A 26,758-nucleotide genomic window follows, 5' to 3' on the forward strand; every position below is an offset into this window, starting at 1 on the left:
ATATTAAATAGGCTGAAATATGTAATACTTCTTAACGATGGGTTTTATAGGCGTTTCTGAATTGTACACTCGAATAAATGGCACTCAGCAGCCTGCCCCGGTCGTTAATATTAGTTACTGTTTACGCTTGTTTCCATGGTAACGCTCCGTCTTTACGCTCCAGCCTACCGGATATGGTTTCTTGCTCCGTGTCGGACACTTTTAGCGGTTGCACCTTGCTGTTTAGGGACCCAACATGGCGTCAGGGTACTTACTAAATCGTGGTGCGTTGACATTAGGAATTCATTGCCAGCGCGTCTGCAGGAATATTTCACTGTCACAGGTTAGAGAGAAAAAGCGATGGATGAAAGCTTACACGTACCTCATGGCGAAGAAGTTGAAGCTGGAAGGACCTCCACCTCCGACGCCACGGTAACGCCAAAAATCACTAGAGAGCGTCTCAAGGCCATTCGTGTATTTGATATTTCAATAAGTGTGTCGTAGTCCGTTGAGAAGCGTGCATGTGGACGGCATTTTAGTGCAGTTTTACAATTGTTTAATGCAGACTTTTTAGCGCTGCGTGTGTCGTTACATGATTTTTCCAAATAACACCAGAAGCGTAGCTAGCTGTCGTAGCTCCTTTGCCCAAGGGTAGAAAACCAACATCCTCCCCATCATCTCGGTTAATCTTCTTATTTTATCATTGATTTTATATATAAAAATTTCATATTTTTAATGACATTTAGTCCGTAAGTTTTGTCCATGGCCTTCTAAGACTTTCTGTACACGCTTTTAGTGATTTTTAGACATGACTTTAGCCACTGTACACCCCTATTTATGGTTCGTGTTTAATTTTTTTTTTTTTTTAGATCCCAGCAGCCTCACTGGGATTACCATGCAGAGGTTCAAGCTTTCACCCACCGCCTGCATGAAAATTTCTCTCTTGAGCTCCTGAAAACAGCCTTCATCAATCCCTGTTACCTGCAGATGGAGCAAGACAAGAGAAAGGGGTTAGGTGTGGAATCTGAGACTGCCGCTCTTGTTCTAAAAGATAATGTGCAACTGAGTAAAAAGGGGTCTGCGTTCGCTGAAAGCTTCCTGACCGACTGGTGCAGGGCAAGCTTCCCGAGCCTGCCGGCCATCGGGGTGGAGAGTATTGTAGGGCACCTCACCAGTCCAACAGTCATCACTTACGTAGCCAGAAATCTGGGCATTGAAGACCTAACAATGAGTGCAGAATTCCCTGTTCCAGATGATGTGCTCTGTTCTACTTTCATGGCAGTGATCGGAGCTCTGCAGGAAAGCAGTGGAGCTGAGCGAACTGGATTATTTCTCAGGGTAGGTCACTTATGGCACAAAATCACTGGCACGTAATAATTTGCTTAGAGGAAGCATAACTTGTCCACATTGCTCAGTTGCCTCTGCTGTGTGTACAGTGGTGGGACATTTTGTTCTTTTAATCCTACCTCCACCTTCTTCCTAGGATTTTCTGGTGACTCAGCTGATAGGAAAGGACCTCTTTGATATGTGGACTGTGGTCAACCCCATGGGACTACTGGTGGAAGAGCTTACTAAGAGGAAAATTCCTCTGCCAGAGCCTCGCCTCATCCGGTCTGCTGGAGCCAGCACAGTGTTGCCACTGTATTTTGTTGGCTTATACAGGTATGTGTTCTGTTGTTTGTTACTGTTCTAAATTTAAAATGGATGCGATGGGTTAAAATGAATACTATGAAGAATTTACATTTTTGTCTGCTCACCTCTTTGTTAATTCAGTGACAAGAAGCTACTGGCTCAGGGTCCAGGAGAGACACTTGCAGCAGCCGAGGAAGAAGCAGCTCGCGTGGCCCTCCGGAAACTTTATGGCTACACTGAGAACCGCAGACCCTTTGACTTTTCTCCACAACAACAACATCAGCAGCCTTTTATTCAGTCAGTCGCCAGCAATTAATTAACATCTCTAAAGCTGCAGCAAAAAACATTTAAAGGGGGCAAGGACGGACAGGAATCTCATTTGAAGACTTAAGGCTTCCCACTGATTGCAGAGTGTGCTGAACTTGACAGAACTGGTTCTTTTTAGGTATTTAAAAGTCGGGTCCTTCAGACAAAGCAGAGCAATATAAGTCTTGATGTTCTAAGAAAAAGTGCTGTAAGATCTGGCTGAGACAGAATAATATTGTTCCAGTAACTGATGACATCTTCAGTAGTGAACTAGGCTGGTCAGCTCACCCTAGATTACAACAGAGGTTCTGAAGTCCATTGCACAAAATACTCTTGTAAATAATACAAATACCATTTGGTTTACTTTGTATTATGTAATAATATGTTATTCAGTTGTAATAAAGTGTGTAAAATACATGTCCATTATGACTCTTTTTCACTCATATTTCTCCACACATTTCATCACGGTATTTGCACATGCTCCTGTGACAAATTCTTCTTAAAATATCTTTAAAAATCTAACATTCATTTTCTATCGTACATTTTCCTGAAACAAATAACCCAGTATTGCGTTTAAGGAATTTTACGTACCTTTTTACACTTGAGGTATTTCATGATTTTTTTTCATATAATGACGCAGTGCATTTTTTTTAAATGACTTGATTAACATTGGATCCTGTTACAGTCTTGTAGTAACAATACCGCACAGTGGCGCTGGTGCGTTAAAGAAAGAATAGTGGCGCTTTTTGCGCTGTCTGGAGCACAACCAAAGAGCTGTCCCGTTAGAAACAAGATGATGCTCTTTGTTTCAGTTTGCGTTGTGGCCCGCTGCAATTCTTTAGACAAGTCACCGACCATACTCTGCTTCTATGTACATAAAGTAGCTCACATAGCCGCTAACTGCCACAATCTCTTTAAATTGTGTTACTGATGCCGTTAAAATGTCTGCAGCGTGCAGCACGTACGACACCGTTAATGTCAACTTAAATAAAATTAGATAAAAAATAAAAGCCTCTGTCTGTAGTGGATATCTTTGACTGTGATGAGTTTAATGGGCTCACGTTTGGCCTTGAGTAGTGAAGACTCGCTGTGGCTGCATAACGGGATTTAAGCGAAGGCGGAAGTAGATGGCAGCACAGCTCTTGTCCCGTTAGCTAGTGCCAGATCCATCGCCTGAAAACTCCTTGTTCGAGGAGACGCGAGGCCGCCCTGACAACAGATCCACCTACCGATTCACTCTCTGTCTTTACGAGTCGACAACCGTTAAAAAGAAGAAAGCACAGCTCTTTTAGTTTTTTAGCTAGCTAGCTTTCCGTCTCTCACGGTTTTATTTAACCCCCGCTGTAGATTCTTTACCATGGCGGCGAGTGCGAAGAGAAAACAGGAGGAGAAACACCTGAAGATGCTGAGAGAAATGACGAGTTTGCCTCCCAACAGAAAGTGCTTTGACTGCGACCAGCGAGGCCCGACCTACGCCAACATGACTGTGGGTTCCTTCGTCTGTACCTCCTGCTCTGGCATCCTGTAAGTATTAAGTTGCACAGTGACCTTAGCTTAGACATGGCGCACACGATATTAATGCGCTTCGGCTACACGGGGTAAAACCAGCCAGTTAGTCAAATAGTAGCACTAGCTACCGTCAGATGGGTAACTAGAAAAGACGGAGGTAGTGTGAGTTTAGCTGGTTTGACATTGTCTTGCAGTGTGGTGCGTTGGGCGGGGTGCATAGAGGTGTCAGGCGAGCGTACCAACCAGCCGAGATGCTAGCTAACGTTAGCATCCAGTGTTAGCAAGTCAACTTATCTGACACTTGCAAGCTAGGTCCACAGATAAGCCAGCTGCTGCTGCTTCCAGCTGCCGGTAACGTTAGGAAGCACCACCTTGTAACTGAGCCGGTCCGCCCTGTGGAGCCATATGTTTGATTCACTTAACCGCATTTTCGCTGCAAACGTGATGGTCGACACCTGGGCGAGCGAAAGTCGTGTTATCTTAAGACGCGACTGAGATAAATGTAAAATCTGTTATCAGTTGTGCGTAGTTCACTCATCTATTTTGTGTTTTCGAATTATTTACTCTCTGGGATAACATCGCAGCTCGAATTAGAGCTGACAACGCAGTTGATCAAAAGCTTTTTTTTCTTTCCGCGTATCTGCAGTTTACCTCCTACGACGCCTCTGAAGCCCATGCATTTACAACCATTGTAGTTTCATTGTAGCGGGTGGAGGTTTTTTTGTTTTTATATATGTATATATATATATATATATATATATATATATATATATATATATATATATATATATATATATGTATGTGTATGTGTGTGTATTTTTTTTTTTTTTAAATTAAAGTCTCTGTGCAGTTGTGTAATAACCATTTTTTTAGCTTGGGATTAGTGGAGCACTCCGCTTCTTCTTATTTTGCCACACACACACGTCCCACTTCAGCTTAGCTGTCATATTTCCTTCTTGCATGTTGCATGATCCCGGTTTGTATGATGCTCGATACATTCAGAAAGAAAGTGGTTTAATGCAATAATAACAAATCACTTCGTTTAGTGGTAAATGGGGCAAAAGATGTACAACATGGAGGAAGTGTTTCCCTCTTACTGCCCGTGTTGCACTAATCATTCTCAATACTCTGCAGCAATCAACCTTTCAGGCTGCACTGACATGTAGTTCACTGAGAAACAACACACACATTAAATGCTAAAATAACTTATAAGTGCTACCACCATCACCCATACAGACACAAATACTTGAATTAGATCTGCATGCACCTTTTATACAGATCACCTTGCCATTTTCTGTTCATGAATAATGATCATTCTAAAAATGGTGTAGGTGAAAGGGAAGGTTTTTATTGCTTAGTAAATGCCCACTGATCAGGTTTGAGTTAATGTGGCTTAGCTTTGGTGAGCATTAGATAAATTACATGCTTGCTGATACTTTCCCTTCGTTTACCGCCACCAGTGGGTGTTTCTGTGGGGACGCCACTGTGTATTTCCCATGTGCTTGCCCTATTGCTTTAAATCCTGTAATGAGAGCTAATTGACTTCATTTTTTTTTAGCTTGAGATCTCTGTTCTAAACCTCATATCCTTTCTCTTTTGTCTTTCTCGCTGACTTTTGGTTAGATAAAGGTCACATTCAAGGAAAATCTTTCTGTTGGAAAAGTGTGGGCCTGAAAGCTGTCTGTATGATATGCGCAGGAAGCTTGGTCTGATTTTTAGGTTCAGGAAGTGGTGTGGCCCCACTGTGCTGCTACATCAGCAGCATGTGATCTTGTGTATGTGAGCAACAGGAAGTGGCTGTGAGGTCAAGTTGGAATTATATGAGTAGTTAAAATTCATGCGCAGACTTGATCATTTCAATCACTGTCTTGGCTTATCATGCCAATTTTCTGAATAACCATAGTGTTTTCTTTATTTTGTCTGAATAAACCAAAGCAAACTCATCCAACATTACAGGTGGCTTTTTAGTTCCTTTTTCTTTTAAGATTAACACTGTTGACTTTCTCTGGAGTGATGGATAGTTCACAACAACCTACTTCTTAATAACCTTCTTCCTCCCGTAGCTGTAGTTGTTTAAAGGGTGGGGTTGGAATTTGCTATATAAACACATTCCTCATGATGGTGGAGCCTTTCCCAGGAGGAACACCAATCGGTGTCTTACTAGAGATTTGCTCATGACGGGAAGTAACCCCACTTGACCCATGTGTTCCTGAGTAACCAGAGGTGGGAAGGTGTCACAGACACCAAATGTGCTGATACATGATCTGATCAATGGCTAGTTACCAGAAATGACTTTAATATAACCCTGACATTTGATTTCTCAACAATGGTGTGGAATCTGTGAAACAGGGATGGGGTGACTAAATTAGTGAGTCACTAAATTAAGAATGGGTATTTTCTGTTGTATGAGACACTAAACAACAGTACTGTTAAAAGACTAAGATATAGTTTTTTGCAGGGATCTAAAGCAGTGAAATGAGGGGTGTGTGCGTGTGCGTGTGTGGACTTTCCTCTCTTTGGAGACTGTGTTGCCAGTTTCTCTTACCCTGAGGCAGTTGCAGTATGCAAATGAGCCGACTTTCCCTCTCTGAACTAGTGCAATAGGGACTAGTTCATGATTATTTTACAGTGCAATATGTGGTACTGTTCTCTGACACGTTGTGCCACTCAGCACTTATGACACAAAAAAGGGGGCTTTGGTTAAATTGTTAAGTAGTGCATTATATAGACACTTGTAATAAAAGCATTTCCTTTATACTGTGCAGCTAATGATTATTACTGCAATTTAATTCTCCTGAAAAAATCAACTTAATATACATTTTAAAATTTATAAAAGTGACAAAAATGACATTTTCAGAATTAGAACTCCTCAATTGGACCACGCCACTAAGACGATGATATAATATTTAGACCTCAAGGGCTCTGGAAACCTCTCCCTCTATCTGACCTAGTTTAATCTCCATAAGACTAGAATTTGATCACTTATCTTTCTCAGGGTGCTGGAAAAACATGTCCATTTCAAAAACGATTAGTTTTTTGTTTTTGTTGACAATCACTTGACAAGACGGTCTTAACATGGTATTGGAGATCCATGCTAGGCTAAGACACTCCATGCATTCTGCTCCCAGGTCCAACGCTCTGAGTATACTAGTCAAACAAACTCGACTTTGGGGGAGAAGTGTGCTCGGGCACGGTTCGGGTAATGCTCTAAGACAGGTGCACACTCCACATGTTTTAGGTTCATCTACTTCTATAAATAAAAGACGACATGCAAGAGAATGGCAGCAATCAGACAAATATCCCTAAGAAGCTTCAAAAGATTGGCGATGTAGGTCACCATTTCCAGTCCGACCTTAAAGGTTTATTTAATTACATGAATTAAAACAAAATTATGAGGGAAAACTGTGATTTGGGGGTCATGGATCGTGAGTCTACCCTCAAATTGTTCTTTACGCTTTTGAGTTTGAAGATAGGTACTCATGGGTCAAATTGCTCCTATGTAATAATGAGGTCATATACAGTATGAGACTGCTGGAACTTTTTTATGAATTTAGTAACTTTTTTTTTCCTTCCTACCCCACAGTGCAGTATCGGGGGACCATTTTAGTTTTTAAAACTCCGTTTCAGGGATTTGTAATCTCCTTCTACTTTAGTGTGACGTGGGTCTGCTGTGATTGGTCCGTGTGTATATCTTTGTAAGCCTAACACAAGGCACTAGTAAATGATTAAAAACTAAAAGTGCACTGCTTAAACATTAGTCATGTACGTGGCAGTCTCAGCATTTGCATGTAGGGAAAACAAAACCCCCACACATTTTCATGCAATCTTTTCCACATTGACATAATGATCTAAAAGAAATAACATAATTTTATGTTCTTAAATGTGAACTGGCAGGTGTTTTGGGTGTTCACAAGCAGCATGAATTAACTAAACTGCAGCTTCTGTACTCTGTACCAGATAGCAGTGAATGTTTTTTGAATAAAGTCAATCCACCGATTGGCGGATGTATTGAGAAAAAGGTTTAATGACAACAAGTTCTGTTAGAGGTAACAGCAGTGAATAATTTAACAGGCCCGTCTAGTATTTCAATGCCTTCAGGATCTGACTGCTCTGTGTATAACATCGTGTTTGTAAGCCACAGAAAGTTGATCCTGTTCACCTGGACGTAGCGTTTTCAGTGGCAGAAACATTTAGTCACTTTACAAACTGAAGAAGTCACTTGGATAAGTTCATACAAAACTTTTCTTGTTATAAAGATGCAGGGGAAACATGCAAAACTCTTGGTAGTTCTTGTAGATGATAAAGCAGGAGTTAAAGTATTTAGAAACGCTTGAATTGAGAGTTCTTTGCATGTTATCCACAATCAAAAAACTGACTTAATTGTGTAGTCCTAAACGTTAATACCATGTCATTATGTCTCTGTAGCATGTTACTGCGTTTGAGATTAAAATTGAGTTGATAAAAGCTGTTTTAATCATTTATATCTGTCCACCATACCTGTAAATACGTCTATTGGATAGTGGGGCTTTGAGTGCTGTCGGAATGCTTCCTTTAACACATCTGTGTTATTGCTGATTAAATCCACTATCCATGTCCGTAAGCGAGTGCATCTGTTGTGCTCCTGACATGCTGATGGCTGCAAAGGGAAAAGGAAGGAAAAGATGCCTGTGGCCACTGTTGGCACAGTGTAATGGCTATCCTAATGCTATTTGCTGATGATGGCTGTTTGAGTCTACTCACTGCTCACCACTTTCTCTGCTTTTAAAGGCATTTAAAGTTGCAGTCCAATTTATAATTTTAGTTACTTTCTGAAGACTGATTATACTGACTAACAGCAAAGGTTAATGTAAGCAACTAGAAGCACAGATCCTTTTTTTATAGAATTGAAGATTTTTTTTCAATATGTTTTATGTGTTGACAAGTACTTTTGTTAACTCGCAGTTAAAGTGGTCTTCATGCATGATAAATGTTCTGTGGTCACCTTCTCACAAAAACAGGTGGTGACCGTGCCAGTCAGCACGACATCAGTTTTCACCTGTAAGCGATTCGAGGAAAACGTGCTCAGACAATCAGGCCTGGAGCTTAATAATAGACAAATGATTGCTCTTTTCAACTCTTACCGTAACCAGGCATTTTTAATTTGGGCCATTGTGGCATTGGCTGTGTGACCTTCTGAGAAAAGTGAGCCAGGCTTGTGTGGTCTAATGGGTGTTACTCCATAATGGAAGTGTCTATATTAAGGAAGATTGTTCATTCTTTTAATGTTTGGATAATCTCAGTTCAGTCAGTGCAAGTGAAGAGAGAGTTTCACCCACTTCCTTTGTTTATTGTACTCCCTTTCTTTTTCTGTCAGTATGTCTCTCTGTCATTATTTGTTTCTTTCATTTCTCTCTATAATCATGTCTTCCTGTCCTCAGTTACTCAGTTGTCCTAAGTCTCACACACACACCAGCAGCCATTCAGCTTTCAGCTAATTAAATGGTCCCGTCCTGAGAGGTGGGCTCTGGAGTGTATCAAGATGAGGTTTTCATGTATGTTGTCTTCAAATTAAATTGACCCTTGTTTCTATTTTTCCATAGACGAGGACTGAATCCACCCCACAGAGTCAAGTCCATCTCCATGACAACCTTCACGCAACAGGAAATCGAGTTCTTACAGAAACATGGCAATGAGGTAGGAATGGCAACTCGGCCCGGTCGCTTAATAAAGTTATAAATTAAGCCCGAGGTCAACTTTCCCACTGCTTTCCTTTCTGACTAGTTAGATTAGCTGTTGGTTGAGCCATCACTGTTTGTCCTCGTCTATTCAATATTTAATAGACAGATTGGCATAATGTCAGCCTCTAAAAATCTTGAAATGGGCTGTGTATTTTGTGAAAGTTATGCTTTAGTGTTTGTATTTAAGTAGCCTGTAGCACATATGCTTGATAAGGCAATTTAGGCACACTTGAAATTCATGTGGATTATTATCATTTTACTGCTGTAGACATTTTTATAAAACAAACTCTAGATTAAAAAGTGCATGCTATTTTCCCACAACAAAAATTGTTGTAAGGCAAACGTTTTGTCAGTTTAATACAGGTGTTGTGACACAATTTTATTGAATAGACAGGTCAAGCATTTCATGCATTATACTGGCACCTATTTACTTATGAGAAGTATAAACAAACGACCAGTTGCACCGTGCAAAATACCAAAGGGACGAGATATTTCGGGTAAACAGAGTATGAAATAGTGCAGTGCCACCCACGAAGGACAGTCTATTAAAGGATGTGGTAAAGTGGCATGAAAAGCAGACATGAAGGAGCCTCAAGGTTGGAGCTGATGCATATATCCTTGAAGGCTGGTGTATAAATACTGCCTGTAAGTTGCCTTTCTGTCTTCATAGAGCGCACTTGACACAGACAAACACTGACATGACAAGGTTTACATACTGAGTGAAGGTTTCATTTTTGTATAATTTTCATGGTGTATGACTGGTGTTGTTATGTTTTGGGTTTTTTGTTTTTTTTGTAAATTTGTGATGATCAGTGCATGAGGCCTTAATACAGGTTCTCTGTGACTTAATATATTCTACTGTTAGATGTAGATGAAATATACTAACATTTTAATATCATCATAATGTGAATTAACAAAAAATCAACAACAAAATGATTAAAAAAATCGATCTTCAGATTTGCACAATGATTGTGGTTTTAGGTTAACTGACTTTCCATTTGTTGCCACTTTTGTTTCTACACCAAGTCAACTTACCAAAAATTAGATGTCCTTTCTTTTTCAACTTGGTCCTAATACGTTCCTTCAAGCACTTTAGAGAGTTAAGGAGATACATTCACTCTGACTTGCATTGTGCATTAGTAATGTGTCGAGGAACCGGCTGAACTATAGCCTTTGTGAAAGTCTGATATGAGAGGTCAGATGCACCTTAAGTAGAAATGACTACAACAGTCAAAAAGACAACACAGCTCTTCTCATGTGCATAAACATTTCTGTAGCATCGTCTATCATATCTCATCCTTACATTCTGGAATGAGCTGAAGCTTTAAAGTGTCTCCCAGATATTAGCAGACTTTAAATATATGGTTACCTTGGCTAGTAACCAGTACCAAGCTTATAATAACTGTGAAATTTACAACTCTCTGTGCTTGAAATGTATTCTCTGTGGAGGCAGTGAAGGTGAGTGGAAGGAGGATTTAATTTATGTGGCTGGTGGCTTACCAAACCATGTTATAAACTGTCATAAATTGGTGCCCAGTCCCAGCGTTTACCTGTTTAAAGCAGTGTTTTTTACACAAAGTATTTATTTTGACAACACCTAGATAATATTAATAGCTGCCCAAGTATAGTTGGTGACTCATATCAGCACAGTGTTTTTGTTTTGTTTGTTTTTATTGTGTTTTATCCAGGAGAACAATCCCATCCACAACTGATCTACTTCTAGACATCCTGGAAGTCCAGTTGTGTCTATTCAGCTCGTACCAGCCATCCCCATGTCATTGTTTCTATTTCTTGGTGGCTCATTTGCCAGGTTGTTGTTGTGGTGGTCCTTAATAACCATGCAGCACTCCAAGGCTCATCCTGAAGTTAGACCTACTACAGCAAGTTAGACCTACTACAGCTATACTGTCTTGAACTGCAGGTAGTGATGACCGGGAGTTTTCTGATTCCCCCAGAGAGCCACTACCATGCTGTTACAATGAGCTCACTGTGTCTGGAAACAGAAATAAGACCACTGCACTCTGAGATGCATAAAATATATTATTTTGCAGTTTATTTAAGGCAATATGTACACCACATACGTTTGTTCTCCCAATATTTTTACAGAAAAATAAGGTGGATCTTTTGGAATAGCTTGTTTTGGAAAGTCCTGAACTTGAGCAAACTAAAATGGAATAGCCTAAAGCACATGGTCCACGTGAAGAATCCCACCCCCATCCCAGAGTCGAATGTGTTCAAAGCATGGGAATGGGATAAAATTCCACCACCCCAATGTGGAATTTTACCCCAAGCCAGAAATGCTTTTTTATAGTTATTGCTGCAAAGGTTCACACCAGGGCAGAGGTTCGCAACCTCTTTATTTGTCAATTATATAACATTGAATCGTTTTTCTTCAATTTAAAAAAAAAAAAAAAAAAAAAAAAAAAAGTCTACTCTTTATGTGCCCTTGGCATTTCAGTTGTTTAATTTGCTGAGGTCCTAAATCGTAAATTTGCAGAAGTCAAAGGGCCTTTTTTGTTTTGTTTTTTCTTTACTCTGCAACTTTATCTTACATGTGGCTTGACTTTTTATTTGCTTGTCTATTTTTACTTTATTGGAACAATTCCATTACTAATAATGACTGATGACAAAGCTGTGTGTGTGTGTGTGCGTGTGTGTGTGTGTGCGTGTGTGTGCGTGTGCGTGTGTGCGTGTGCGTGTGTGCGTGTGTGTGTGCGCGCCGTTTCCTCCAAAAATCCCTTTCTCTAACTCTGTGTGTTCTCAGGTTTGTAAACAGATCTGGCTCGGTCTTTATGATGATAGAACCTCTTCAGTACCAGACTTCAGAGAACCACAGAAAGTCAAGGAGTTCCTACAAGATAAATATGAGAAAAAGAGATGGTATGTCAGTATCATAAGCTTGCTGAGAAAAGATCTCTGTCAGTGTGCATTGTGCAAAGGGTTTTTTCTTTTTCTTTTACTCCCTCTCTCTCTGGCTTGGAATGTTTCACATGTGCCTCATAGCAGTTAGCCTCTAGCAAGCCACCAAATACCCCTCTTGAGATGCACAGAATCTAGGTCATTACAGTAAAGCTGCTCTACGTGCAAGACTTAATTGCTCCATGAAGTTATAGGCTTTAATCAATTGAAATATGTATGAGCTTTGTCTAGATGTTCTAGAGCTTCTTCTTTTTCTTTTTTTTTTTTACTCTGAATAAAAATTAAAACTGTCATTGGTGTTTGTTAAATGAAGAACTACCAAAATGATTACTGTTTGAGTTGGAAAGTTAGTCACTTATGACTTAAAAGAAAAAAGAAAACCAACAAACTGTGATGCATCTTTAACAGCTTCTTGTAAGATTTTTATTCATCCTCTGCATTTTGTTATGACAAATTTGATACACCCAGAGTGTGAATTGGGTAAGCGGAAGAGAAGATAAAGGGATGTTGTTACAAAACATGAACTCACCCATCTAGTGTTTAGTCTGAAAAATGATCAAAATGAGAGCAATGACTAGTGCGTGTTTGAACATGCTAGGTTTGCTGCAGACAGGCATTCACATGGTCTGTTGTGCGTACACACAACTTGTAGTATCTCACTCTTACAAATGGTAGTTTAAAACTAACAAAAAAATATATATTTTATCGTTACTAATGCGTAATCTGTTAATTGCTTCCAACAAGGTACGTGCCTCCTGAGCAGGCCAAGGTAGTGGCGTCAGTCCATGCTTCCATCTCTGGCTCCTCAAACAGCAGCACCAGCAGCACCCCAGAGGTTAGACCACTCAAGTCCCTGCTGGGGGAGTCGGCACCCTCTCTACACCTCAACAAGCACACCCCACCAAATCAGGTGAGACTTGCATAGTGTACACACATGCACACAAGTCATCATATGATTAACACATATGTTGGACAGCATAAACTGGTTCTTGTGCAGTGTGCCATATATGCCACATCTAGCAGGGTTGAGGTGAAAATATTTAGTTGTTAATACATATTCTCACCTCAGGTTGGTTTTTACAATGGTGTGAATATTTATGCTGTTACACTTTCAGCTTTGAGCTGGGTTATCAATCGACAGTTAACAGTCAGTGTTGTTGCCAATGTTAAAATTAAACCTTATGATGGGGCTTTAGTGGAAACGATGCTACCAGTTGATGACCTTGTTTACTTTGCTGAATGCTTTGTGGTTCAACACTACCACAGTTACTTAGTAATCCATTTATACATTCCTAAATGCTTTACTGACATGTTTACATTGGACTTAATTTGCTAAGTGATTTGCTAATTAAAAAGTATCTCATAGATACAAAGAAAATAACGACTCTTCGCACAAATGCAATGACAGATTTATTGACAACAGGTGCACTCCAGGATTAGACTGAATTCTTTCACAGCAGTATTAAGAAGCCATGTCTTTAAAGACGAAAGCATATTCATCTTGTTTATGATAAATGACCAAATTTGCCCACTGAGATAAGGTTCATCTTTCATCACTAATGAGACAGTGACACCACAGTCTGTTTTTTCATGTGGCCTATTATCTCCTCTTTATTAATTTGCATGAAGGCTCTTTAGGAGCTCATTTATGCCGGTTTAGTTATTTATTTCATTTTTTTCAAATGCATCTCTTGTCGTCACCAGTCTCCTGTAGTGAGCCGTGGACAAACCCATCAGCAGCAGCTCCATGACAAGAAATATGACCTCCTCAGTGACTTGGGTGGAGACATCTTTGCTGCCCCGCCCAGCATGAATGCAGGCGCCAGCTCCAGTTTTGCTAACTTTGCACATTTCAACAGCCACACAAGTAAGGAACAGACCAATAACACTGCAACTAACATAAACATGAGCAAGTAATGTTGTTACCACTTTAAAACACTTGTAGGCAAGGTCTGATTTGCTTCAACCAATGTTTTCGAGTTTCACTATTGAAACGTGCATGGCTGAATATGGTATTGATTAGCTTAGCCAGCAACTTGTCTCTAATGGAGATCCCAACTAGAATTGGTTAAACTGCCTTTTCAAGAAGGTCACACCAGTATCTTATTTCCCTGGACATGTACATGAAGAGAGTAAAGTCCTCAGCACACATAATCCACAATAAACGACAAAAAAAAGCCCAATTACGAATCTCTTACCAATAAATAACTGGGTTTATAGATATTTGATGTGGGGTGGGCACTTCTCCAGAGGTGGTGTATTTACTACATTAGATGGGATCAGGATGCCACCAGTTTGGAGAAGATGGGAATTTGCTATACATCAGCAGTCATGATGTGCCCTTGTATTGTATCAAAATATATTATGAAATTGCATCAGACAGACAAATTGCCATGGTTACTAATATTTGTAACATGTGGCTGTTAGCGTTTGCTTTCAATGGAGGATAATGTCCTCTCATTTCTCCCTCAGAGCCTTTAAGATTCAATGCAAGAACTAAAGTGGCGTTAACACACCTAACAAACATGCGCACAGGTGTGTTAAAATTAATGATGTGTGTTGTGCTAAGTACACAAGTCCTGCTTTATATTCGGGTGTGCACATGAAGGACTCTTGGGTGTTACTGGGAAATAGTGAATGTCGAGGTATATAAGCTGCTATGCATTTTAAGTTGCACTGCTCTACTACTCTGATTATTCCTCACATGTAACACATCACCCATTGTATTTTATTAGTGGTGTTTAACCCATTGTATTTGTTTTGCAGTCATTCATGTCTTTGGATATTGTATGCATTCATTCATTAATCCATTGTATTTTTTTCCCTCACTTTTGTTTCTCCATCTGTTTGTCTGTACAACACCTCTACACAACTTCAAGTGGCACAGAATACCAAAGGAGAGGCAGACTTTGCTAATTTTGATGCATTCGGGAACACTTCTGGGTCGACAGGTGGTTTTCCCTCTGCATCCCAAGCCCCATTTCAGCCCCCAAATACAGGTAGAGCAAGTTGGTTTTACTGGACAAATAACACATCTAAATCACTAACACAGAGGAACAGGTTTACTTTATGTACACATGTGAGAGAGCATTTACATAGGCAAAGAATTTAGTCACACACACCTCAATGGTAGTCAAAATTTCTCTCATATCATCACTTGCTGGTTTGTTTTAACTGTTGTATCACATCTGTCTTCAAACCTTTCCATATGTGTAGTGTTCATTCATTTTTTTGTTCAAATGTAAACATTTCTTTACACCAGATAGTTGTATGGTTTTCAGATGATCCTGTTTAAAAGAGGGTAAAAAAGACTAAGACGTGAAGTACTGTGTTCAGGAGATTATCCACTGTGCCTCACTAGAGACATTTACTGTAAACTTTACTTTGGGCATACACAAGCTTCATACAGCTTAGCCACATGTCTGAGAAACTAACATTTTTGTGTACTTTTGAGGTTCTAAATTAATGCTGGTGTTGTGCAATAGAGCTAGTAGTCCTTAATTATACAATAAGCGAAACTGGATGAATCCTATAAGGTTCCAGGTTCAAGTGACTAGGTGTAGACCATTACTTGTAACGGTCTACAAAAAACCACCAGGTTTGTTATGGATGTGGTACTGTAATCCTGTAACCACACAGTGTTTTGTTTTAGAAACACTTGAGGATCCCCACATTAGTGTAATATAGCTCAACGTTGCTGCATAATGAGCGCTAATCAATACATGCAGTGTCAGCCAAAGCTTCTTTTTTTCTCTCTCTCTCTCTTCTCCCTCCTACAGTGTTTCAAAATACATTGACAGCTTATTGGCACATCCTTTGGCTTATTTTCAGCACTTTGACTCATAAGTCACATACTCTTATTTGAACAGTAGTTACTGCCACAAACTTCACTTCCTGTCAGGAAAATGTTGTGTACTACAGTGCCCTCTGCTGGAGGTGCACATTGACTCTGTGTGAAGCTTCCTCCTTAGTGTTTATTTTTATTGGAAAAATCACCTTCAGTGGCTTTCTCACAGATACTGACTGCCTTGCACTGTCTGCCTTCTGCTGTCAAATCTGTCTTACTTGTTTTTTGTTTTGTTTTATCCTTTGCTCTTTTGCACTTCTTAATGTTTACCTCTGGGTTACCTGACATCTTTTCTTTGATTTCTCTGCCATCTTACATTGCTCATTACCCCATTTCTGCCTCCCTCTTTGATTTTTGGCTGCCAGCGTTCACTGTGCTCTCATCCAGCCGCAGTATGGGTGAGTTTGCCACTGCTCTGCCTCTCCAGTGTTCACACAGTAAGTCTCATTGGGCTTGCCCTCATAACAGCTTTCACCCTCTCACCCATCTTGTATGTGTAGTCATTGTGATCCCGATCCTCTCTTGGTGTGTGTGTGTGTGTGTGTGTGTGTCTCAATGTGTTGCTCTTTTTGGTCCGTCTATACTAAAATTAACAGCTGATAAAGCTCAGTGGTTAAAGATGGGTCTACTAATCTTTGATTGTTGCAATGACTAATATGACCTACTGTGCAAATAAACTGTATAAAAATCCAACAAGGCAACATGAAAAGAGATGATAAAAGAGGAGATGCATATTTTTCCCTTCTAGCAATAATGATGATAATATTTTTAAAAATGTGCTTAATCTCTAGATTTTTATGCAAACATTATTTCTACAAAAGCTTTTACACTAGAATCTATTTTTTGTAAATTGTAATGTGAGATGCCTTGAAACTCCCATTCCTTTAGTGTCCCTGACCTAAAAGTCGTTAAATAACCAATATTTCATAGAAAGCAGTGAACCACTGATTAAAATGCGGCGGTATCGGTGTCATTACTAAAAATTGCCTTCTCTCCCCCTCAGGGTCACGACAACTGTGCTGCGTCCCAGTTAGCTCTGATTGTTTTACCTCGGTGTCCAAAATAATTTATTATTCTGTGTTTGCTTTTAATGGGCTCCATACAAATCTGCTCTTCATGTGCTGCAATATGGAAATTACTGCTCTGTAGCAAAACCTCAATTTTTCTCTGTGATATGCAGGAATGTGTGAACTGAGGGTTTCCAAGCATTAACATGCAGTGTTGAATTAGTTGCATAAAGATGTCCAGAGTCAAATTGTTTTGCAGTCTGTTGCAGAAAATAGGTAAACATTAAGAGATTAATGTTTCGTTCTGCTCTAACACGTTTAGACCTGCTTGAGAGTGATCGTGTTGATATTACAGCGCTCAGTAATATCTGCAGGGTTGTTGGCATATTAAAGATATTTTTGGGGGGATACCAACTTGTTTTCTATCTCTCAGTGAATACGTTTTGATGAGTTTTGTTTTAAACTTCCTTTCTCCACAGTATCATGGTGAAGTGGGAAGTATCGGAGTCACACAAGAAAATTGCTGCCCTGCACATGCTCAACCTCACATATAAGTGCTAATTGTGTGTGCTCTTTTGGTTCATAGGCTAATGAAAAGCCAGCATAGTGCAGTGTAACAAAGGACAGATGTTGCTATCTGTCCTTTAGAAGGTGTCCCTTTCCCAGCCTGACTCCAAGTTTACCCTTCATGCAGCTTCTTCTCTCCCTCTCCAACCTGTTTTGTTGTTTCTCAAAACCAACAACCACAGTCCCCCTTATGACTCTTTAATCTCTCTCTTTCATACAGGTAGCGCCTCAGGGGGACTAGCAAATGCCAGTTTTGCAAATTTTGACAACTTCCCCAAATCGTGTAGTGCTGACTTTGGATCCTTCAGTTCCTCCTCCCAGAGTAACTCCACAGGAGCTGGCAGAGACGTTGTACAGAGTACTAACATTTCTGCCGATAAATACGCAGCCCTGGCTGACCTGGATAACGTATTTAGCTCTGCCAAAACAGAGCCAGGTAAACCCTTCATGCCTAGCCTGTTTCATAGATGTCCATTGTAGGGCTAGAGAATGACTGAAAAACGAAAATACAAACTGAAAACTAGGTTTAATTAGGAGCATAGATTTAAGCCCCTATAAGTTTTCTTCTCATGGCAGGGATAGGCAGTCTCTAAAAACATGGCTGGTTTACATTTTCTAGCAATTTCTACTTACAGTAGAGGTCAGAAGTTTACATACACTCATCGTGGGCATGAATGTCAAGGTAATTCTGGGCTTTTAGGCTAATGACTTAAAAAAAATTGCACAAGTTTGAATTTGTTTGGGAAGTTATCTAATTCGTATAGGATCAAAATCATACATATGGACTCGCATATATACATACATTTACTTAAATCTTTTAATAAGCAATGCTAAAGGTTCTATAATCTTTTAACTTGACGAGGCCAAAACCTTTTAACTTCTCGTTACTGATGATGATTGACTACTACTGGTAGTTTCTGGCCTCTTTACCAGCACAAAAAGGATTTGTTTGATAGCAGCCATTGAATTGACCAATACTCGATCTTCACTGACTTCCTTAGACTTTGCCATCGTTCTAAGAAGCAGGATTGTTCAGAGAAATCCCAGAATTGCCAGGACGTTAATTCTTACGATGACGGAATCTAAACTTCTGATCACGATTGTCTGTACCTCAATGTTACTGAACCAGCTGCAAAAAGGCAACTGGACCTGACTGAAATACCGCCTCACTTCAGTGAATGCTATACATCTAGGTTTGACTGAAGCATTTTAATACCACATGATTAGAAGTTTGGTGTTTGAGTATCTGTGAATTGCACTGAGCTGGTTTTTCTCATATAAACTGTATTTTTGGGCTAGAAAATATACATTTCCTAATGACCTAACATTTATTCCCTATTAATTTCAGTAGGTTCAGTATGGCAGCTATCTCCGGACCTCTTTGAAAGTTTAACAGCATTTTTTTCTGTATTAGGTGAACTGAGGTAAATTGAACCTGGCTTTGCTTTTATGTGCTTCTATTCTAGGAGGTGGTATTCCTGGTGGGGTGAGCTCAGCCGCAGCCGCAGCAGCAGCAGCAGCAGCAGGAGTGGGTGGTTTGCCTCAGAAACAGCCAGCAGGTGGAGACCGCTATGCTGCTCTAGCTGAGCTTGATACTGTCTTCAGCACCTCAGCACCTGCCACCAGTGTTTACAACACCACCAGCACCTCACAAGGGTAAGAGACTACACAAACCAATGTAAATCAGACAAATCTTTTTTTCTTCATTCTGATGATCAGTGTTCCAGAATATGCTTAGGTACTCAGTGGCCTTTTCCCTTCTTTTTGCATCCTTTCCTAAACTTATGTGCTAACTGTGTGTCACTACAGGAGTGTGTTTGGCTCAGAGACAGGGGTGTCAACAGCACAAATGCAGCAGGCTGTGCCCGGCATGGCTCAGGGTTTTGGAGGTAAGTGAACTTAAACACATCTCTGATTTGTTATGGTAACAATGTTCACAAAATTAACACGGTTAGTAGTAATTGTTCATGTTTTACATTTATGAATAATTTTAGAGTGAGGTTGAGGAAACTGAGACCATCACAGAGAGATTTGGCAGTTTCAATTTGTAAAACTTACATACTTAAATGATGATTCTTAAAGCATCATAGCTTTCCTGCTTAATTTGGGAAGAATCATTTAGTATGGTCAAGAATTTATTTTTGTTTCATTAACATTAGTTAATTAGTTTGTCGTGTTGTATAAAGGACATTGACGTGGAACTGTCGAAACACCCTCTATAAGCTATCTTTAAAAAAGAAAAATGTTTAATGTATTCTTCTGCTTATGACTTCATGCTAATTAACGTTAATTTGATGCTGTTTTTCCCTCATCAGCACACCCAACCAATCCATTTGTAGCTCCTGGTGTTGTCCCAGCAGCAGCTCCAACCAACCCATTCCAGTGCAATGGCAGAGCAGCAACTGTTGCAGCTGCAGCAGGTTTGTTTTTGTTGGCTCTGTGTGTGTTTTGAGAATCACCTTACTCACTTAACACCTTGCTTGCTTACTTAGTTTAGTTGTTCAGTTTAACAGTGTGTATAAAAATTAAATGCACTTGTTCAATCATAAAGTTAGTGTATTAAATGCTGTATTTTCTTGCACATTGGAAGTGGCAACCTTTGCCTGTGCTACCTCAGAAGTGATTAAATCTCTGGTCACAGTGCCAAACACAGAAAAAGCCACAGGAAAGTGGAGGAGGGCAAAAAGATTGAAAACTACAATTCACTATGGAACTGGTTAGCAAGAGAAGTGTTGCCATTTACTGGTGTGCAGAGATTGAGTTAAAAAAAATAAAAAGAAATCGGTATGGTGCAGAATTTTTAGATTCAGATGTCTGTCTTATTGTCCTTGGCGTGCTGGACAGGCTTGATGAGGGTTCTTCATTGGCAGGGGTATCCTCCCACCTTTGGTAGGTTTGTTTGTGCTAACTGCTTCCCCTTTGCTCTCATGTGCTTTGCTCTGCCAGTGAATGATTTTAGCTGTCACTGAGGAAAATATCGAAAGACGTAAACACGGCACCACCGAAATAGCCCAATAATCCAGTTACCATTTCATCACAGAGGAACAGAGTGAAGCTGAATGAGAAATGACTAATAACGATAGGTTTGAGGATGGATTCATGTTTCCCACGTCTCAGTGGTTTCTGCAGCATGGTCCTCTTCTCGGTTAAAGAATTAAAGGGGAAAAAATAAACTTTATTGTTCATGAAAAGAAAATTTACACCCTGAGTTATTAATCATGGTGACTGCCAAATATTCTTCATTCAATGAATGAATGAAGCCTGTATCACTTTATCAGCTGTAAACTGTGTGTGTATGTTGTTTTGTTTTTCTTAAATCACTGATAGAATTGCTTGGTTTTTAGCTGGCTGTCTGACACATTTTGATCCCACCTGTTGCTCCTGTGTGTTCACCAGAGATCAGACACTAAACTTACTGATGTCTGATTCTGACTCCCTCTTTTTTTTTTCTATAGCTTGTGTGCAGACACTCTTGCATGTGTTTAAACTATCCAAATAAAAAAACTGAGATTCTGACAATCCCAGCAGGACACACAATACTGAATTGATAGATGTTTTTGTCCAAAAAGAGTCACACTGGGTCACAGAATCGCAGCAATAGTTCAAACCAAATTTTGCCTATTATGCGTTGAGCTTTTGTTGGTTCCTAAATGTTGCTGTTCTGCTATTTTGCAGCACCATTTGGCACAGGCTCCATGAGTATGCCAGCTGGATTTGGGAATACTGCAGCCTACAACCTCCCCACCAGTTTTAGTGGAACATTCCAGCAACCCTTTCCTGGTCAGGCTCCCTTCCCTCAGCCTCCTGCGTATCCCCAGCAACCCAACGGTGTGTGTCATTTAGACAATAATGGCTATGGTGAGATTTGAGCTGTAGTTGTCAAGTGGTCGTCTATAAAATGTTGAAGACTTTTCTTCATGTAATATTTGGTTCACTCAGTTAACCCTGACGGAAGAGGTCTTATTTGATTTGTTGTTGTTATTATTATTGTTATTATTATTATTATTATTATCATTGTTGTTGTTGTTGTTGTTGTTTCAATTATATTTATAGCTATATGAAAATAATATAGAGAAAGCTAGATAGATAAAAGAGAGAGAGAGATCCGTGTCCATCATGTAAAGGTTGAAATCACATTATGTCTTTCAGGTGGAGGATTTCCAGCCTTCGGCCAGGCCAAGTCTGTTGCAACTCCTTTTGGGCAAGCAATGGCAGGACCTATGGTCTCTAGCAACCCTTTTCTGGTTAGTCTGGTGGCTATGTGCTATAGTCCCCTAGATCAGTACTGTGCAAAAATCTTAAGTCATCTTTCACTTCTTAATATTCTGCTTCTAAGGAGCCAGGCATTTTCAGTTCAGTCCTTGTACCTGAACATTTTCAGATGTTTGTTTAAGCCATTTGACCTGTCAATCATTAAAGTATAAAAAAGGCGACTAACTCAATGCATGACGCAGTGTTTCTACACATGACAGACAACTTGGCAATGAACCAGAACAGATTCTTCAGTTGAATCTGTGATGCCAATTAAAAACATAGTTTTGATAGACATAAAATAGCATGTGTGTATGTGTTAGGACAAAAAAACCCTCTATCTACCGCAGACGAAAAGTATCATGAAAGTCATGTTGTTAAGAAATAGATTTATTTATTTTAATTCAACAAGAGCTGACACAAGACATGAGAGCTGATCCTCATCATCTGACCCTTCAGTTGATCCATCAGAAATGGTCTCAGTGGAAGGGTGGCCGACAAGAAGCCATTCTTCAGGAAGCAGTATGTTCAGAAAAGTCAGGAGAGGTCCCACTGTGTTTACAGACATCTGTAAGACACTGTGGAGACTGGAGCCTAACCCACACAGATAGTGGAGTCGAACTCAGGACCTTCTGCACCACTGTGCTGCTATATTTGTCACCATGGCAGTGATCCTAAACACACTGCCAAAAGCAAACCTGAATGGAAAACCACACAGTGGAACACTATCAGTCATGGATTGGCCTCCCCAGAGCCCGGGCCATAACATTGAGGTAGTGTGGGATCATCTTGACAGAGAACAGAACAAAAGTCAGCCAACATCCAAAGAAGAGCTTTGAATGTCCTTGAAGAAGCCTGGAAAACTATTCCTCAAGACTAGTTAAAGTAATTACTAGAGAGCTGCTTAAGAGAGTTTAGCCTATGTTGAAGAATAAAGGTGGTCATACCAAATTTTGACTTTATTATGTTAGAGCCTGTACAAACAGTTTATGCCTCATGCTGTATTTTCCTGTGTTTTCACATTTGAATAACCTCCTGCACCTGTTGATAAGGTAAGATAGATAAGATAAAACTTTATTAGTCCCACACGTGGGAAATTTGTGTCACAGCAGTAGACAGTGCAAAGTTACAGCAAGAAAAAAATGGAATAGGATAAAAAGAATAAACTATATGCAATAGAATAAAATACTACGAGGTGGCTCAAGACTTTTGCACAGTACTTTTGATCTGTGTTTGACACAAAAATAAATTAAGAGACTTCAGTTCTTTGTGTAGATTTTATTGTGAAGGATGGCTTTGTTTCTTCTTGAATAACCAGCCCTTCGCTCTGCTGAACAGCCATATAACTAGCATACTTTCTTCTCAGATAACACTGAACAATACCCTTAGTACACAGTCTCACTGCGTGTTTTTCATTCCAGGGTGCGGGTCCACCTGCGCAGTATCCAGCTGGAGGCTCTTCCACAAACCCCTTCTTATAGCGGTCCATCATGTCAGCTGCACTACAGGGTCAACAACTGGCGCGCTTGCACCTATTGCACTGTTTTTGTTTCACAAGTAGCTTTAAAAACACAATGTTTGTAAGAATTTGTATTTTCTATCGCAGTTTGTCATAAATGGAACAATATGCGACACAGTCGTGCTGACACTGTCGAAGGCTACAAAACAGTGATGGTGTGTGCAGAGGGGGAGGTCGATGCCCTCCCCTTTATTTAACCTGTGAACTAGCCTGGCCTCTACTGAGCCACAATGTATAATCGAACTGGCTGAAAACTAAGTTATTGCATACCTTATATCCCATTCATTATGCTGCAATTCTGTACAATTTTTTTTTTTTTTCTTTTAGGAAATTAGCTCTTTGTGCATATCAGTATTTGTATCTAACACACAGAATTTGCTAAGACAGAACTGTTGCTTTGAAAAGCTAATGGGTACTGCCAGTTACTGTATTTGTAAAGAACCAAACTATTTGTGCAGGACCCTTTTAGATAACCTGTTCTCACTAAGGAAATGAATATATTCTGTTGTCAAGGTGGGGAAGGGCGGGGGAAAGGACTGAATGCTGCATCAGGGATGGGTGGGGTGGGGTGGGGTGGGGCTCATTTCTCCGTTGTCTCCGCCCTGCTGACAGAGTTGCAACACTTCAAATGACAGTCAAAAGAAATGGCTGATGAACTGAAAACCACTTACTTGCATTGGGTATTAAAAAAGTTTAAGTTAAGGTGTAAATATATACAGTATATATATATTAAAATGAATTTTAAGTAAAAAGAAATGACCAAAGCATTCATTTATATGGATGTATGAAACAATCTTGTATTGTTGTTTTTGTACAAAAAAAGGATTTCTAGTCATCATGTTGCAGTAAGTAATTTAAAGACTTTTTTTTTCTGCTGCTTATGAACTAATGTGGGGTCAATTTAGGGATGAAAAACCATAACGGGGACACTATAACGCTCTATACGTGTTCAGAATCTGTGTTCTTCGCTGCCTGGAGTTTCGTCTTTGTCTGGAGGAATTGTCTCTTTTTTGCTTCTTTGTGCTCTCCAAATACTAAATAGACCCCGAAGTAAAAAAACAGCAGAGATGACCAAGAAGTAGCTGGAATACACGGTGAACTGCAAAGAAGAGCACACGTTTAAAAGGTTAATGATGCTGATGGACAAATAAACAGTGCTGCTGTACATATTTTGTGATCTGATGGCTTACCTGGGGAATGATGGCCAGGCCTAGCCCTCTACTGTCAACTACAACGGATGTGATAATCGTCTGTAGAGCCAGTGCTCCGAAGTTATTTGCCCCAAAGACCAGTGCATATCTTTCCATTGAGAGATCAGCTGCAATCTGATACCTGGAAGCATAGAATTTGTTTTAATCTAAATGTTGGGGAGTTTTTTTGCTCTTATATCTGCAATAAAAATCAAACTAAACTGTGGTAAAGTATAAACCCTGATGTGACTTGACACTCTTACATTGCTATTGTTATCAGCAGCATGTACAGCGACTTGAAAACGACGTAACCGCTGTAGCAGACCCAGATGTTGCCAGTGAAAGTCATGAGGAACAGTGAAGCTGCACTCAGTCCAGAGAAACCACCCAGGGCCAGCTCTCCCCACTGCTCCCATCTTACCTCAGTAAAGCCTATCCCGTAGGCAGTGGCTGCACCTGGGAAGCATGTACACGTGGGATAAGACAAATTAGGACAGCTGATTAGGTACTGAGAAATCTTATGTGTCTCTGATAACTTCCATTTCCTTTAGGGAGGGGGAAAATGCCATCTAATGTTGCTTACTTAACAGGTTGGAGACTGCCTCCACGCCTCCGTTGTAAATGCTGAAGTTCTGAGAAGGCTGCACATGCTCCCACAGCACCTGCACAGTACGGTGTGGGTATCATTAGGTTGTTCAAGGATGTGTGTGTGTTTAATTATTTCTGTTTAAAATATATATCGAAAATGCCTTTTATTAACACAAGAGAAGGTTTCAGCAGCTACAAGGTACTACTTGTTCACTGCAGGTAAACCCATCGTAAAGCAGCCCCCAGTAGCAATTTGGATTGCTGCAGTGATTCAGATGCTTTTACAGCTCACATTTTTGATTATGCTGCCTTCATAACTGACCTGCACATAGTTGACAGTCTGGTTATACCCACAGGTAGCCATTGCCCACCACACAGACCAGTAGAGCAGCTGTCTAGAGGAATAGCAGTGGCGGAAATCCCTCCACAGCTGGAGGAGGACTTGGCTGCAACTCTGCGTAACGATAGATTCCTCAAGGTTCTCAGCATCAGGCTCCCCTTCTCCACTCTCCACCATTTCACCTCCTCCATCTTCCAGTGATGCGTTTATTGTGTTTGACTGTTCTGCTGCAGTCTGTTTCCCACCTCTTCGATGAAAGAACATGCTCTTCTGTGGCATTGGCAAGAAGCAGGAAGTGAGGAGAGCGATGGCAGTGAGAACCAGAGTGAACACCAGGATGTTATTGTATGACATTAGGTCGAAGCTGACGAGCAGCTGACCCAACACTGAGCCCACTGTATACCCCAGGAGCTGGACACTGCGGCTGTAAGAGGTGGCCTTCCGGTATCTTTTCAAATCTATTACACTGTAATAAAGAGCATATTCAAAATGTCAAGTCTGCCCTGAGCAATGCTAAAAATCCAAATCTGTGAGATGTACTACATGACCTGTAAATGTAGGAGAAGTAGGCCACGTCGCTGGCTGTCACGACTCCGTAAAAGAACTGCGTAGCCTGCATGGCTTGCACACTTGCTGTCCACAGCAGCAGTGCTGTGGTGATGAAGAGCATAACACACTGAAACACCACTACAGGCTTGTAACGCAGCCAGTCTGTGAGAAGGAACACCGGCACTAGCACGGACAGATAGGAGTATGTCCACACTGGGAAAATTTGATTGTTGACCTGACAGGGAAAAACACATCACAGGCAGGAAATGCATAACTTTATAGCAAATGATTAAAGTTTTTATAATCTTGATTATATTTTTATCACTCAGATTAAGTAAAAAAAGATGCCAGTTGTCTCTGCTATGAATCACCAGCTTGTGTGTGCATGTGTGTGATTATTTCTCATTGCAGCATGTACAAAAGAGCAAATTACCAACTTTTTCACCATAAGGACTGAAAAACTGAAAATCACTTCTCTTCTAAGTCTGTTTTGATGTAATTACACTATAGCCTTTCTAGCATTTGTCTTATATACCTGCTCAGTTGTCAGATTCTTATCCGGTCCTGTCAAAAATGGGATGAGAAAAGGCTCCAGTGGTTTAACTGTGCTGAAGAATCCATAGATGCACAGCAGAATAGTGGGATACTTCCAGTCTGATGTCCACTTCTTCACTGCCTCCATGTTGTCTTTCCTATTTCATGTGTGAGTGTGTGACGGGGGAAAAATACCTCACAACTTTCTAGGCATTTTGTTAATCAGCAACCTGGTCAAAGAGCAACACAATCTTGGTGACACTCGAGCACAAGCTGAGATAAAACTTAAATTGAACAGGTAAGC

At 40.2% G+C, this 26,758-nt stretch overlaps 3 protein-coding genes across 10 annotated transcripts; 2 read left to right on the plus strand and 1 right to left on the minus strand.

The window, feature by feature from the left end:
• Positions 1-204: 204 nt before the first annotated feature.
• On the plus strand, positions 205-2,338 carry mrpl44 (mitochondrial ribosomal protein L44). The gene is made up of 4 exons (XM_031752614.2): positions 205-411; positions 849-1,317; positions 1,463-1,641; positions 1,753-2,338. The coding sequence occupies exons 1-4, from the start codon at positions 236-238 to the stop codon at positions 1,925-1,927; spliced, it is 999 nt and encodes a 332-aa protein (XP_031608474.1). The 5' UTR covers positions 205-235; the 3' UTR covers positions 1,928-2,338.
• A 653-nt stretch (positions 2,339-2,991) lies between these two features.
• Positions 2,992-23,794, plus strand: agfg1a (ArfGAP with FG repeats 1a). 8 transcript variants are annotated; one of them, XM_039598026.1, is made up of 15 exons: positions 2,992-3,441; positions 9,006-9,099; positions 11,908-12,023; positions 12,807-12,972; positions 13,767-13,929; positions 14,535-14,597; positions 14,942-15,061; positions 16,275-16,346; positions 17,704-17,919; positions 18,950-19,139; positions 19,293-19,372; positions 19,799-19,903; positions 21,159-21,341; positions 21,633-21,727; positions 23,156-23,794. In XM_039598026.1, the coding sequence occupies exons 1-15, from the start codon at positions 3,275-3,277 to the stop codon at positions 23,213-23,215; spliced, it is 1,890 nt and encodes a 629-aa protein (XP_039453960.1). In that variant the 5' UTR covers positions 2,992-3,274; the 3' UTR covers positions 23,216-23,794. The 8 variants fall into 8 exon arrangements, with proteins under 8 accessions (XP_039453960.1, XP_031608502.1, XP_039453962.1 ...); XM_031752642.2 differs by having other exon boundaries at positions 16,275-16,307; XM_039598028.1 differs by having other exon boundaries at positions 21,159-21,311; positions 23,156-23,793.
• Positions 23,560-26,602, minus strand: slc19a3a (solute carrier family 19 member 3a). Its single transcript, XM_031752633.2, has 7 exons — positions 26,456-26,602; positions 25,920-26,155; positions 25,354-25,837; positions 25,027-25,105; positions 24,707-24,899; positions 24,444-24,585; positions 23,560-24,352 (listed from the first exon to the last, which is right to left on the minus strand). The coding sequence occupies exons 1-7, from the start codon at positions 26,600-26,602 to the stop codon at positions 24,203-24,205; spliced, it is 1,431 nt and encodes a 476-aa protein (XP_031608493.1). The 3' UTR covers positions 23,560-24,202.
• Positions 26,603-26,758: the final 156 nt, after the last annotated feature.

The sequence above is a fragment of the Oreochromis aureus genome, linkage group 14 (genome assembly GCF_013358895.1).
Source record: "Oreochromis aureus strain Israel breed Guangdong linkage group 14, ZZ_aureus, whole genome shotgun sequence".
Lineage (NCBI taxonomy): Eukaryota > Metazoa > Chordata > Actinopteri > Cichliformes > Cichlidae > Oreochromis > Oreochromis aureus.